The following is a 16,305-nucleotide window of genomic DNA, read 5'->3' as shown; positions in this document are numbered from 1 at the left end:
CTTGCTATGAAACATGTTTTTATGTTTACTATTGAAATATCAGATCTACAAAGAGACTACCAGGTCTCTGAGCTACTGATAAATAGTAAACAATCCCTTTTACTTATTGATAAATAGTAAATTATCCCTTCTCCAAGGTAAATTCCCGACTCAGGAATTGAACCGGGGTCTCCTGCATTGCAGGTGGATTCTTTACTAGCTGAGTTACTGGGAAGTAAATAGTAAACAGAATCCAAATGACTGAAACAGACTTTGATCCCCTTGACTGTCTTAACCAGCCTGCCTAATGCAGTGATAATTTGGCACTAGTTACGAAGTTAATATTCTTTGATTTACAAGCACCAATTGTATGGCTGTGTTGGGCTTCTCTTTGATGAAAAAGAAAACATAAACAAAAATTGAGAAATACAGTGTTGTACTGTTTACCACATGCTATCATTTTCTACATTTAAACCTGATTACCTGGGTCTAATGCCCCTGTGACAATTTCAGACAAAACCAAAACTGAGGAAACAGGAATACAAACAGAAAAGGTAAGACAAACAAATAGATGTGTTCCCTTTGTAGGAACTGATAAAAATCTGGGACTTATTACCTGGAATGTTTGCTGATCTTATGGGGAGACACAATGGAATAAAGTGTTCATGCTGACATACTTCTTGGAGAAAATCAAATTTATACTGGCATAAGGTCTGAAAAAGAGGCAAAAGAATGACTATTATTCACACACTAAGAAAGTCAATAGAAAATCTGCACTTGAATCTTATCTCTAAAAAGGAAGTGGAGTTACTTTTGTGTGACCACTGGATCATTGTTAAGTTTAAAGGATTTTGTCCCCTCTAAAGTGGTAAATGTAGTCAGGCTCCCTATTTTTGGAGATTGGTCAAGGCCTGTTCAGGAAGTGATTTCATTTGCAACCTACCTTGAGCTTCTATGTGATACAATCTTACTGAGTTCTATTTTTTCACTTCTTTTAGCATATAGCAAAATATATTTATTCTGAGAAAAACAGTGCCTCATCACATGTACTAAGGTGTACAACTACATTCAGCTTGAAGAACAGATCACTCCAATCAACTTCTAAGATCCAGCGCTGAGGAAGACAATGGTGCAGATAATCTAAACTTAAGAGTAAATCTCTCTCCATCTTCCATTTATTCTGAGAGTACATTATCTCATTCCACCCCTTTCTTGCTCTGGCAAACAGGTCTGTCATCTCAATGTTTTGAGTAGGACAGTGATAAATGAAGTGCAAACATGATCCAAAACAGCTTAATACAACTGCATAAATAGGAACAATTAGCAAGTCCATAACCATTCTATTTTCATTGTCATGCAAACTAAGTAATCAATTTTTAAGACTCAGTTAGCTTGTGTTCATTTTATTCCCTAAAAACATCTAACAAAATAAAATATATTTCATTTGCTCAGATATTTTAGAATCATAATTTGTGACAACTTTAGTCAGTAATTTAGAATACTGACATCTCAAACAAGGGTAGTATTTGACTTAATCCTTTGTACATCAAAGTGAAAAGGAACATAATTAAATTACATGGTAATCACTCTTCATTGTGTATGTTCCATTTGGTCTTTGATAAGATATATAATTTAGGGTCACTGGAATCATACCTAAAAGGATATTCTGCAAATTTCATGCATAATTGGAGCACTAATGAAGGACATTTTTTCAAAAAATATTTACAGAAAGAACTGGATTTTCAAAACTGAATGACATATAATCATGCAGTTCTCCTTGCTAAATCTCCACAGCTAAAAATTAACCTTCAGGCTCCTAAGCCTAACATGAAATGCTCCAAGAAGATCATTATTTACTTTTGGAATTTCTACATTTGTTTATTTCTATAAGTGTAAATACATTCTATTTATATATTTGTAAATGTATTTCTATATTCTTTCCCAAAATGTAGATGACTTCTCTTGGGGACTTATTTTCCTCCCGATGGGGAAAGGTTAATGGGGAGTTATTAATTCAGGTGCCCTCTCTTCCACATGACCCAAAGCAGACCGGTTACGTGCTTCCTCTCTGGAGTGTAAATCTTTTAAAAAAATTTTTTATTGTAGTACAGTTGATTTATAATGTTGTGTTAGTTTCAGATGTACAGCAAAGTGGATCAGTTATAATATATATATATCCATTCTTTTTTAGATTCTTTTCCCAAGTAGGTTATTATAGAATATTAACTAGAGTTCCCTGCACTATACAGTAGGTCCTTATTAGATATTTATTTTATATATTACCATCTGTATATGTTTATCCCAATCTCCTATTTACCACATCCCCCCATGCTTCCTCTTTGGCAACCATAAATTTGAGTGAGTCCATTTCTGTTTTGTAAATAAATTTATTTGTATCTTAAAAAAATTGGATTCCACATATAAGTTGTATCATATGGTATTTGTCTTTCTCTGAGTTACTTCACTTAGATAATCTCGAAGTCCATCCACATTGCTGCAAATGTCCTTATTTCATTTTTTACAGCCAAGTAATATTCCACTATATACATGTAAGCAGAGTGTTAAGAGGGAGAAAATGGTCCCATTTCATTATTTAAGGAGCAGCAGACCTTGGCCCCAGGTTCATCCTTTGTGATTACTCTTTTGCCCTGGAAGTGCCTTGGTCTCTGTTTTTTTCTAAGCCTAGTTCTCCCAATATCCTTCCAATAAAGTCCCTTTTGCTCAAATTGGAGTAAGTTTCTGTCGGTTGCAACACAAAGAGCCTAAATGCTTAATGATACAAGTTTCAGAGTCTGGCCCATTTCCAGTCTTATGTCCCTCTGGCATATGCCATATTATACAGCTCAGTGGTTCTCAAACTTGAAAGAACACAGAAATCACCTGAAGGTGATAGGAACCTTGCTGCATTCCAGATTTCTGGGCCCCACCTGCAGTAGCTCAGCTCTGAGATCACTGGTCTAGGAACCACACTTTGGGAACCACTGCTCCCTAGATATTAGTACTGTCTCCTGTCTCCCGGCACAGAATCAATATTTATGTAAGGTGATCAACTGTTCCATTTTTCCCAAGACTGAAAATTTCCAGAGAAGTGGAACTTGCTAAAACCAAGACAGTCCTGGGAAAACCTGAAGAAGAAGAATTGCAACCAGAATCACTCCTCTCACAGCCCACAAGAAACAGAAATGAGATGTAAACACTTTCAACTCCATGCCCATTTGTCCCCCATGAAGGGAGGACTTGGAAGACTTGCTGAGCTGATGAGCCATTTTAAAAGCCTGCCTTTCATTGTATAGAAATTATTTTTTGATACAAATAATGGATAGGTTATTATTTTAGACAGATTATACACAGAGACCAGTGTATTTATTTGTAATGCAACAGTTTAGAAAGCCATCACCCCTGAACGTGGTTCTTACCTTGGGATCGCCAGAGGAGAACATGCTGATGTAATTGTTAACCATCTTAAACACAAAACCCCGGTCCATAAATGTAAAGCAGCGCTAAAAAAAAAATAAAATTCTAAATTCAGATGTTTTTAAGGATCATTAAAGATGTTAGAAAAGATGATTAGAAATATTGAAGCAAAATAACATTTCACTAAATGTGTTATACAATAAATGTTTGAACAATATCTACAATACGCTTAAGCATTCATCCACATATGGCAGCTAATTAAAATACCAGATATAGGACACACACCAGAAAGTGACAAACCCATATTTATCATTTTTCATAAAACATCTCTTGGAGCTTTGCAATGAGATATTGCAAAGCCCTTTCCATTTAATATAGAAATTTTTAGCTTTCTTTTTTTTTGTGAAATTTTTAGCTTTTACTTGTCTATTTTTTAACCACTTTGCTACATTTTATTATTGTTTTTTAATATTTTTTTTTCCACAGTTCCTTAGGTGAAGATCATTAACTGTACAACATCAGATAGGAACAGGGGCAGCAGAGACACGTCAGGGAAACCTTTTGCAGTCTCACTGGCCTCTTTCAATAGCTTTTCTTTTCAGCCAAGGCAGCTTGAATTTGAAGAGTGAAGGTAAGAGAGCCTGAGATTTCTCAGTGAGCTGTTCACTGTCTGTCTTACTCTGTCTTCACACTCTCGTAACTATAATAAGGAGAGTCTCAAGCAGTAGGTAGGTTTAGAGGAGTCAGGCAAGCATTGCAAATCAGCTCAGCATCTGCTCTCTATCCCAAAGACTAATGGTCATGTAACCAGTAACCAAGCTACAGGGGCCAGTTCCTGCACTGGAAAAGTGTGAAGTGGGCATGGACCATGTTTCCTATGCAGCATCTTGGGCACTATAGTAGATTAGCTTATGGAGGTCATCACTGCATGTGTGTTTCATTCTACCCATCCACAAGTGTGCAAGCATGTGTACCATGTGGGAAAATTTCTCAGCTGCTGTATCACTCAGTATAGAAGGCTTCTTTCTCATCCAGAGTCCAGTAGGGTCCATCGTAATGGTTTTGTATTTCTTAGTTTCTCCTCAGTTTTACAAACAAATCTCTTTTCTCAGAAAGGACTGGACATAAAATCTTGTTATAGGGAGTATGCGTGTGTGCATGCCCAGTTATTTCAGTCATGTCCAACTCTTTGCAACTCTATGGACTGTAGCCTGCCAGGACCAGAGTGGGTTCCCATGCCCTCCTCCACCTCCTCCAGGGGATCTTCCTGACCCAGGGATGGAACCCGTGTCTCTTATGTCTCCTGAATTGGCAGGCGAATTCTTTGCCACTAGTGCCACCTGGAAAGCCCTATAGGTAGTATACCAAGTGGAAGGTTTCCCACTGAAATATGCCCATGTATAAACATGAGTTATTTTCTCTAATAACATGTTTCCAGTTGATTGGTCAATCATATGTTTTGTTTCCCTTTCCATTTTTCTATGTTTTATTCTGAGTTTTTTTTCATGTACCTATTCATTACATACTACTTCATTTATATTCTCATTTTCAGTATGAATTTAAGTTCTTTCAATCATCTCCCTTTAGTAAAAAAAGTCAATGGCTCCCTGATCCTCCTATCTCCCAATAGAACAGTGAGGAAAGGTAACACCAGAGCATAATCACAGGTGCAGAAGATGTAGAGAACTTATCTTGGGAGGAGGGGAGGGAGAGGGCTTTGACGTCCTCTGCACTATGCAGGCTTTCAGCAAGTGGGTCACGTTCTCTAAGGTTCTCCATCTGTAGAATGAAGTCCCAACTGGTGACCCTTGGAATATTCCCAATGTGGAGCTCTCTCCCTGGAGACCTCTGCTATTGCTGTCTCCTTCCTGCTGGGAAGCAGCTTGGGTCTCACTTTGCAGAGAGGAAGACCATCTAGTATAACTGTGGGTTCTAGAACCTTCTCAAGAAAGAGTGCAAGAGCAGAAGCACTTTGGTCAAGTCACAGGGCACCTTGATTAGACGGAGGAGGAATCTGTGAGTCCTGTCATTGAAAGGTTGCAGTTGCCACCTTCCAGAGGCTACTGTAGCTAATCTGGTGGCTTTCAAAGGAGACCAAACTCCACCACCCATGAATGGGGAAAATGAGGAGGAGGGTGCCTACCCTGGGGTGTAGGAAAACTCAGAGTTTCTTGAGATATGACCTTCTATGTGGTGAATTTGTCACCCTCTTTTCAAGGGACAGTGAGTGATAAGAGGGCAGGTTGTTCCTAAGATACAAAGTCAGTACAATCAGCCTTTTTCCTATAGAGAGCCCTCCTGCAGGTCAAGCTTCATCAAATGTGTCTCTCCTGTCATCAGAACCCTGTTTCTGGCCCATTTCAGCATCTTCTTAACCCCAAAAGCAGAGGATTTTTCACTCATTGTTAAGGCATGGAGGGGCTTCTCTGCTTTTGTTTTAAAATAATTTATATTAACCTTCCATATTAGCAGAAAATGAGTTATAGCAGGCTTTGGCAAACTATGTTCCATGAGCCAATACTGGCCCACTGTTTGTTTTTGTAAATAATGTTTTATTGGGACACAGCTGCACCCATTTGTTTATATATTGTCATGGTGAACATTCTATGGGTTTCCCTGGTGGCTCAGATGGTAAAGAGTCTGCCAGCAATGCAGAAGACCGGGGTTCAATCCCTGGGTCAGGAAGATATCCTGGAGAAGGAAATGGCAACCCACTGCAGTATTCTTGCCTGGAAAATCCCAAAAGATGGAGGAGCCTGGCAGGCTACACTCCATGGAGTTGCAAAGAGTTGGACACGACTGAGTGACTAACAGAGAATGGTCTATGATTGTTTCTAGCTGAGTTGGGTACTTGTCACAGAGACTGTATGGTCTGCAAAACTAAAAATATTTAACATTTGACCCTTTACAGAAAAAAATTTGCAGACTGTTGATATAAAGAATAACATATCCTATCAGACTTTTTCTCAGTTTGGCTTAATAAAGGAAAATATTCTAAATTAAACATGCAAAGATATATTGTAATAAAAAATTATTTCTTTTGTTTCACAAACTGTGAGAACCAATGAGAATTTTATTCTATAGTTTGTTTAGCGATCAGTTATGAACTCAAATTACAAAACATGCAATCTGATACCCTTTTCCTTTTTTATTTTAAAAACCACTTGGTCCATCTTTTTCTTTTTCGTCTGGATTAATTTATGCAGCACTTTACTAGGTATTAACTTTGCATTAACTAGGTATTAACTTATGTACCGCTACAGCAACTTTTGCATAGATGGAGTTTATAGAAAACATTTATTTATTTCACAAACACAGAACATTTAAGTGAAACAGAGTAAATATGAAGACTTTCCCTTTCATAGACTTGCTTATCCATCTTTTTTTTTTTTTTGATATTTAGAGAGAAATATCACAGATGTTTCTTTAAAATATTTTGCTACCAAAATCTGTCTTTTGTATTAGATGATTGCCAAATGGTTTCCAAAAGCAAACTGAAATAAAGTAGAGAATAGTCAGAAGAGTGGGTAAAAAGACACGGCTGTCTAAGAAGGACAATTAAAATCAGAATGAACTTTCCTTTGCTACCTCCTTGGTATTATATTTGCAAGAGATGAGTATCTAGACAGGTACTCTAAGATAAATTAGAGTTGTGACCCAGATTGTCAGTGCAAAGAAAAATTACAGAAGCTACATATGTAGCCATGGATGCATTTGCATCCTATTTATCTCTAGGAGAGAAGAGTCAGAGAAATGGACAAGGTTTCTGGCCTAAGTGCTACAAAAACATTATTTTCCCATGATGTAAGATAAAGTAGGACACTTTCTCACCTAGGACACTTTCATGTGGTCACCCTGGAGGTACCACATTCTCCATTTTTGGAAAACAATCTTGGTACAACCAAGGTGTTATGATACTTCAATTGTTAAATTCTGATGACAACTAATTTCCAGTATTACTAATGTAGAATTCAACAACCAAAAGAGATAAAAGCCATTTGAAACCTAAGTTAAGTGAATAACTATTTTCTGGGAATACAAAAGTTTTATAACGCCAACAGTGGGGCAGTGTTGAGCAGCTGAACACTCAAAGTTCATCAATTCACGTGCATTATGCCAAATGACTACATTCAATTTTACATCAAAAAATTATGTCATCTTCTTTTCTCTTTTCCTGTCCACATTCAAATGATTCATATAATAAACTTCACAAACATTTTTAAAAAAGCTTTCTGTGTCAAATTCCATCAAAACAATAATCTGAAAACAATGCTTGTACAATGGATTTTCATAATGTACAATATACGAAGTTAGTGTTTCCATTTATGAACTTCACAAAAGTACTGCTTTCAGTTTGCAGTTCATGGATCCATATATCTTACAGACTATATTTGTTCATCTATTGTCAATCCACGCTTTTTACCCACAGCTTTCACAAACCACTGGTTTCACCATTAGCTGTATACTTTGTGTCTCTTTTCACCTTGGACATTCAGGTTAGACATTACTTTATGTACCACCAGAAGATACTTTTGCATAAATGAGGTCCAAGGAAAGCATATTTTTTTCTAATAAGTACACAACATTTAAGCCAAAGAGGGTAGATAAGGGGTCTTTTCTCTTTTTAAGAGACTTGCTTATGCAACATTTTTTTTTTTTTTTGCAATTTAGGGAAGAATGATCTGCAGATGTTTCTTAAATGCAGTGTGCTTACAAATTGGACATGTCATTTCTCCAAATTTTCTTTTTCATCAAGCATTTCAAATAAACTACTAGCATAGTAACAAACTTTATTCTCATAGGTCTTAAAATGTGGTAGAAAATTAGAGTAAATTTTTTTTCTATTTTATTCTCTTCTTCCTTAATCCTGACCACCTCTTTCTCTTTCTTGAAGCAAGAAATAAGCAACAATAAGATGTAAAACACTAAAGAAAATTCAAGAGGTAAACATGCATAGTACATAATTTGAAATAGCATTTAATACATCAAAAAAGAAATTAGACTGAATTAAAATTCACTAATGACAACTTCAGCTAATTTTCCATCTATCTCCATAGTCTCTTTGTTACTAGTATTTATTGATAAGTTCCCACCATTATCCAGTATGTCTTGGTGTCTACTACAAAAAATCAAGAAAAGTGCCTTCATCAAGGTCACCAATAGTCAATAGTTGGGCAAAAGAAGGAACAGAAGAAAAACATTATCTTTCTGATTGGATGTATTATCTGCTGAGTGATACACCGTCATTCTACATTAGCTATTTTTGGACTAAGCTCATTTTTCTTCCTAATTTAATATAAAGAAATATTGCTAAATATATATATGTATACATATATATATATTTCACTTTATGTTGCTCAATACTTTAACTGATCATTTTCCTCTTATGTAGCTAATTTATAATATTTTCATCATGTAAAAAAGAGCCTGGAAGTAAAACAACAAAAATGCTCAATTCCCCCAAGTTTTTCCAAAGTGGCTATTTGGCATCATTGTGGGAGCTGTAGCCATGCCAAAATATCACATCAAGGATAGAAAAGTCTGAGACAAAAATATTGCCTCAGGACAAGTTCTCCTTTAAAAATCTCATTTGTCTCTTTAAAAATATTTAGAAGTCCTACATTTGGCAATATTCAAGCAAATATTTTTCTCTAACCTTGATTTTTGTTCCATAGGACTCCAAATTGGAAAAAAAAAATCAGAAAGTATTCCAAGCAAGAAAGACATATAGATGAAAGCATTCATCTAATCATGGTAGTCTTTTGACTTTTCATCATAAATGAACCAGTAACTTAATTAACACGTAGAGTATCTCATAGCCACTACCACACAGGCTTGAAGAGAATCATGACTTTGTATAAGGTACCTTAAGAAATCTGGCAACGCTGTGGTTTGCCCTTCTTGTTTCTTCAAGTGCGTCTTTGTTTTTCCAAATCATGTGGTCAGCAAGGCTCATGACAAGATTGTCCAATTCATTTTGAAAAGATTCGGGAAATCTTTGAGGCCGAGAAAGCTAAGGAAAGAATGGATCATTTCTTTACAATGAGATCTGTGAAATACTAAGCCTGGAAAGCATAACCTGTAAGACTTCATTCTATTTATTATCAAACAAAAAGTCTTTTTGGAAACTTGAAAGCAATAGTGAAATTAGAAGCCATTTCAATTTCAAGGTCACCATTTCCACTTGTCAGTGAATTTTTCTTCTATTTTGGCCAATAAAACTTTCACTTTTTCATTATAAATTATATGTGAATTTCAAACTATTCAGACAACATAGAAATGTAACATTTTTTATAACCTCTTAATACCCCTTCTTGCCTTCTCAGGAAATAACTACTATGAATGGTTCAATGACTATTATTCTAGATTTTCTTTGATTCACAGTTTTCTAATTTAAAAATCAATTATTTTGATTTTTAAAACCATTAATAAGGGTCCTCCAATAAACAACTATAAGAAATCAATGAATAAATAACTGAATGAGTACAGATATTAGTTTGAAATGTTTTCTAAGTTGTGAGTACTAGCTAGCTTTTTTATAAAAGTTATTTCCAGAAAGATAAAGAACATTACAGCATACTAACACATATATATGGAATTTAGAAAGATGGTAACGACAACCCCATATGCAAAACAGAAAAAGAGACACAGAAGTACAGAACAGACTTTTGAACTCTGTGGGAGAAGGTGAGGGTGGGATGTTTCAAAAGAACAGCATGTATATTATCTATGGTGAAACAGATCACCAGCCCAGGTGGGATGCATGAGACAAGTGCTCGGGTCTGGTGCACTGGGAAGACCCAGAGGAATCGGGTGGAGAGGGAGGTGGGAGGGGGGATCGGGATGGGGAATACGTGTAACTCTATGGCTGATTCATATCAATGTATGACAAAACCCACTGAAAAAATAAATAAATAAATAAAGGGGAAAAAAAAGTTATTTCAGTTTTATAAGAGACATAACTGACATACAAAATTATAACATATTTAAACCATACACTCTGGTGTTTTCATGCACATAATAATTTGTGAAAGAATCCCCACCCCTCGTCTAGTTAATTAAGCCATTCATCAGCTCACATACATATTTTTGGCAAGAGAACATTTAAGTTCTACTCTCCTAGCAAATTTCACGTATACAATACAGTGCTATCAACTATAGTCACCATGTTTTCCATTAGATGCTCAAACGCTATTCATCTTATAGATGGAAGTCTATACCGGCTGGTCTTAACTCAATGGTCTTAGCAAATGCCCATAGCATGTGTCAGCGAGACTTCACTGTCAAAACGCTTTTGCCATAAGATAAAAAATGGTTTGGCTGTGAGATTATACAACATACAGAGAAAAACTCCATAGGCCCCTAAAGAGTGCCCTCAGGTCCAGAAACCCACCCCTCCTATTTTAACTCAGAAAATTTCAGGCAGCTGAGTTTTCCCATTTCTGTCACTGCTTCATGAATTTATAGAATTTCTTTGCACAAGATAGGTAAGATTCATTCACCATTACAAGATGGCTTTAAAATTAGACTTGTAATTTCACTATAGACAGAAACAGACAATTGAGAGTCTGATTAACCTTTATTTTCTTCAGTTCTAAGCATTCAACCTTCCATGATGCAAGAATAAAAACCATGGAGGCTAAAATTACAGAAACTGCATAGCACAAACACTGATTAACTACAGAATGTTGCAGTTGACTTCGGCTGGCTTTTTTAAGCCATTTTTACCAGGAAATGACTGTCACTTTGAGAATCTCATGGTTACTCTCTGTATATATTCAAAGTTTACTACTGAAATAAAATTAAATTGACAACAAATAAACCTAATGGATTTAACTGCATATATCATTTTTCATTCTGCTCCATATACCTTGAGAAATAAGGGTAAATGATTCACCTGTGAAAGCAACAATCAGGTTTTAGATAATCAAAGCACAATTGTCTTTATCCTCTTTTCACTGTGTTAGTCCTCTAAGAGACATTAAACACATCAGTGCCAACATTTTCTTCACAGGGACATGAATTAACATCTTGGACCTTGATAATTCCTCTGTTCCTACCCCCCACCTTCTTTTGCCTTCCTTTCAAATTCCCCTTGAAGCCTACTCCCACTCTTAACCCCAAGACAGGCTGATTAGTATACACAGGTAACATTTTTATTTTTCAATTTAATTTTTTTTGGTTGTGCCACACGGCTTGTAGGATCTTAGTTCCCTGACTAGGGACAGAACCCTGTCCCCAGCAGTGAAAAGTGCCGAGTCTTAACCACTAGACCACCAGGGAATTCCCAATGAGTAATATTTTAAATTCTTCTCCAGAAGTCTATCCCTAGGGCTTGAGAGGGGAGAGCTATTGAGCTGGGGATGGTGGGCTTTCTGTCTCAGGAAGGCGAGGAAGGCAGTGAGGTGACCGGAAGGTCGGATCCCCAGCTGCAAGCTGGAACCTGCTGGAAAACCTGGGCGATGATAGGGCAGAGGTCCCAAGGACCCGGTGCAGAATGCAGGGGCTGAGTTTTAGGCATTTGGGAGTTGCATTAGGAAGAAGGGGCTGATGGAAAACAAAACATGCAGCCAATACAAGGAACCTTTCGCTTCTAGAGCTCAGTGTTGAGAAGGCATTTGGCACTTCCTAGTGAATAGGAATCGATGAGGATAAGAAAGCAGAGGCACCAGGGATGTGCTGTCTGCCTCTCAGAGGGTTCTTCCACGGGCAGAGGAGACTCGTGGGCTACAGTTCATGGGGCCGCAAAGAGTTGGACACAACTGAGCAACTCAAAACAGCACAGCATGTACTAGCAAGGGTCATGTGGGAGTACCACTGAGACAATGTTGAGGGTGTTTGATCAATATGGCCAAAATGAAAGAGTGGACAAGTTCAAATTCATAGACTTAAGGGCACTTTGTCAGGACATGGGCTTAAACAAGAATTCAGGGGATGGAGCACTCACTGTTAGGTGGCTCTTAAGAGTCCTGGAGATGGCTCATTTTAAGCAGGATGAAAAATACCTGGGTTGCTCTGGCAGATGATAGAGGAAGGAATAAAAAGGCAGAGGGAGGTGGACATATAGGAATGGAAATATGAGCCCAGAAGACCCACTATGCACCAAAGCCATCCAGAAGGTATTGGGGACTGACATCCCTAAGACATTCAGTGGGATCTCCCCTCTGCAGGTGGGAGAGACAAATACAGTGTTGGCTCACTAACAGCCATGAGGATGATGGTCACCTATATACAGAGGTCACGTGATTGCACCTAATCTCCAGGGCTGTGATGATCAAGACAAATGGCAAGTCTGGAGCGCAGCCAAGGGGGCTTGACTCTCAGGAAGCTTTAGGGCTGGTTAATGATGTATGGAATCCCTAGGGACAAGACAGGCAGCAGGCAACAATGGCATTGCTTCATATCCACCAATAAGACAAGAATGGACCATCAGAAGACAAGGATCTCTGTTCCAACAAATAACCGTGACTCTTCCATCTTCCTGAACCTGAGTCAGTTCTTAAATATGGTACACGCTGGCTGAAGAGGAGGCAGGGTCCCTAAAGAAAATGTCCTGCAGCTTGAGTAAGTGTCGAATGTAATGATTCTAAAGTCCTTCTCCAAAGGACTCTGTGGGCTTTTCTTAGGTGATTACACTAGGGGGAATACTCAAACATTTGAAGCTCTAGTGGACACAGGATCTGAATTGATGTTGATATCTGGAGACCAAAATACCATCATGTCTACCCACTTAGAGTAGAAACTCACAGGATTAATAAAGTAGTCCTAAGTTTTATTAGCAGCAGGTCCACTGGGTTCAAAGATCCGACCACCAGCCATTTACCTGGTCTAAAAGTATAATTTGTATTGACACAATTGGCATTTGGAGTAAACACACACTAGATGCTTGACCTGTGGGGCTATCGTGGTGGAGAGGCCAAGGATAACTTGGCCTCTGTCTTCGCGGACCTGAGTCAGTTCTCAAATCTGGTACACACTGACTGAAGAGGAGACAGGGTCCCTAAAGAAAGTGTCCTGCAGCTTGAGTAACTGTATAATGTAATGATTCTAAAGTCCTTCTCCAAAGGGCTCTATAGGTTTTGGCCTCGGACACTGCCCCTCCCCCACCAAGAGTATAAATGAAGTATAAATATACTCATATAAATGAGGATAAATATCGCTATTCACTACCATCCCCACCCCATGCAATACTGTTCTGATTTAGTCTCCCAGTGAAGGAGGTATAGTGTCTGCAGTTTCTGCTTGGTCTTACCCACAAAGAGAACAGAGAGAAATACGTGTGGAACTCAGGGAATCCACTTGGGAGCTTCTTGATCCTCCTTACCCAATTGTAACTACAAATGGTCTGAGTAGAGTAGAGTTTGTTTTCTAAAGGCTGAGACCACTCTGGACCTCTTTGGAATGAGTGTTTGGGCCACAACACAGGTAAGTGACAGAGACCTTCAGAGCTGCTGGCTGAGGGTGAGGGGACTTTAGAATGAATGGCAGAGGAGGGGGGTGATGAGAACCACATATGGTCCTGAGGCCAGCCATAGTAACAGGCTGCTGCTGCTGCTGCTGCTAAGTTGCTTCAATCATGTCCGACTCTGTGCGACCCCATAGACAGCAGCCCACCAGGCCCCTCCATCCCTGGGATTCTCCAGGCAAGAATACTGGAGTGGGTTGCCATTTCCTTCTCCAATGCATGAAAGTGAAAAGTGAAAGTGAAGTCGCTCAGTCATGTCAGACTCTTCGCGACCCCATGGACTGTAGCCCACCAGGCCCCTCTGTCCATGGGATTTTCCAGGCAAGAGTACTGGAGTGGGTTGCCATTTCCTTCTCCATAGTAACAGGTTACAGTTAATCAAATCCCACTAGCCTTCATTTTTTGGGAAGAGAGGCCCAGGGAAGCTATGGAGGGGCAGAATCAGAGACATTTGCAAAATATAGTGTAATCTGTGGACCATGGACCACAGGCAGCAGCCAAGGATATGCACAGCTCAGATATTCCTTTGATACAAAATCTGCTGTGATGAATGAAACAGCTTCGGAGTTTTGGGGATGTACTCAAGAGGCCATGCCCAGGTCACCAAGGTCACATTCTCCCTGGCTGCTCCAAGTTTGCAAAGGTACCAGAGTCAGATCATCTGCCCAATGCAGGACTTTTCTCATGAACATTCTTTGCTCTCAGACAGCCCATTGGTCCAGCTAAAACTTTCTCACTGTGAGGCTGTTTCCAGCCAATTCTCCTTCCTTTGCCATCTTCTTTCACAGGCATCAGACTTCTCTAGTCCTTTGGCCTGTCCTCTTATCCTTTACAGTCATTTTGCTTTTCTAACTTTGTCCTGCCATCTGCCTCTGAAGGACATGTACTGACACAACAATCATGTCTCCCACATAGAAAGCAATGAGCAGGGACTTTCCTGGTGGTCCAGTGGCTAAGACTTTGCCTTCTAAGGCAAGGTGTGTGGGTTCAATCCCTGACTGGGGGACTAAGGGGTTTCCCTGATGGCTCAAACAGTAAAGAATCTGCCTGCAGATATAAAATTAACAAACAGAAATCCCTTGCATTCCTATACACTAACAATGAGAAAACAGAAAGAGAAATTAAGGAAACAATACCATTCACCATTGCAACAAAAAGAATAAAATACTTAAGAGTATATCCACCTAAAGAAACAAAAGACCTATATATAGAAAACTATAAAACACTGATGAAAGAAATCAAAGAGGACACAAACAGATGAAGAAATATACCGTGTTCATGGATTGGAAGAATCAATATTGTGAAAATGAGTATACTACCCAAAGCAATCTATAGATTCAATGCAATCCCTATCAAGCTACCAACGGTATTCTTCACAGAACTAGAACAAATAATTTCACAAGTTGTATGGAAATGCAAAAAACCTCAAAAAGCCAAAGCAATCTTGAGAAAGAAGAATGGAACTGGAAGAATCAACCTGCCTGACTTCAGGCTCTACTACAAAGCCACAGTCATCAAGACAGTATGGTACTGGCACAAAGACAGAAATATAGATCAATGGAACAGAATAGAAAGCCCAGAGATAAATCCACGTACCTATGGACACCTTATCTTTGACAAAGGAGGCAAGGATATACAATGGAAAAAAGACAACCTCTTTAACAAGTGGTGCTGGGAAAACTGGTCAACCACTTGTAAAAGAATGAAACCAGAACACTTTCTAACACCATACACAAAAATAAACTCAAAATGGATTAAAGATCTAAACGTAAGACCAGAAACTATAAAACTCCTAGAAGAGAACATAGGCAAAACACTCTCCGACATAAATCACAGCAAGATCCTCTATGACCCACCTCCCAGAATACTGGAAATAAAAGCAAAAATAAACAAATGGGACCTAATGAAACTTAAAAGCTTTTGCACAACAAAGGAAACTATAAGCAAGGTGAAAAGACAGCCCTCAGATTGGGAGAAAATAATAGCAAATGAAGCAACAGACAAAGGGTTAATCTCAAAAATATATAAGCAACTCCTGAAGCTCAATTCCAGAAAAATAAATGACCCAATCAAAAAATGGGGCAAAGATCTAAACAGACATTTCTCCAAAGAAGACATACAGATGCTAACATACACATGAAAAGATGCTCAACATCACTCATTATCAGAGAAATGTAAATCAAAACCTCAATGAGGTACCATTACACGCCAGTCAGAATGGCTGCTATCCAAAAGTCTACAAGCAATAAATGCTGGAGAGGGTGTGGAGAAAAGGGAACCCTCTTACACTGTTGGTGGGAATGCACTAACATGTACTAACAGCCGCTATGGAGAACAGTGTGGAGATTCCTTAAAAAACTGGACATAGAACTGGACATTGCTGGGCCATATGACCCAGCAATCCCACTCCTGGGCATACACACCAAAGAAACCAAATCTGAAAGAGA

General features: G+C 38.5%; 1 protein-coding gene across 8 annotated transcripts in view; it reads right to left on the bottom strand.

The window, feature by feature from the left end:
• The window catches only part of DOCK10 (dedicator of cytokinesis 10), a 297,557-nt gene that overhangs the window by 43,328 nt on the left and 237,924 nt on the right, over positions 1-16,305 (bottom strand). For all 8 annotated transcript variants that reach the window (XM_043909860.1, XM_043909862.1, XM_043909859.1 and 5 more), the window contains exons 28-30: positions 9,260-9,406; positions 3,396-3,479; positions 596-692 (exon numbers count right to left, since the gene is read on the bottom strand). In XM_043909860.1, coding sequence (XP_043765795.1) covers positions 596-692; positions 3,396-3,479; positions 9,260-9,406 — 328 coding nt within the window. The remainder of the gene's footprint in view (positions 1-595; positions 693-3,395; positions 3,480-9,259; positions 9,407-16,305) is intronic.

Source organism: Cervus elaphus, chromosome 8 (genome assembly GCF_910594005.1).
Source record: "Cervus elaphus chromosome 8, mCerEla1.1, whole genome shotgun sequence".
In the NCBI taxonomy this organism is placed as follows: domain Eukaryota; kingdom Metazoa; phylum Chordata; class Mammalia; order Artiodactyla; family Cervidae; genus Cervus; species Cervus elaphus.
The sequence above is the reverse complement of the archived record's forward strand: the minus strand, read 5'-3'. Positions and strand labels throughout refer to the sequence as shown.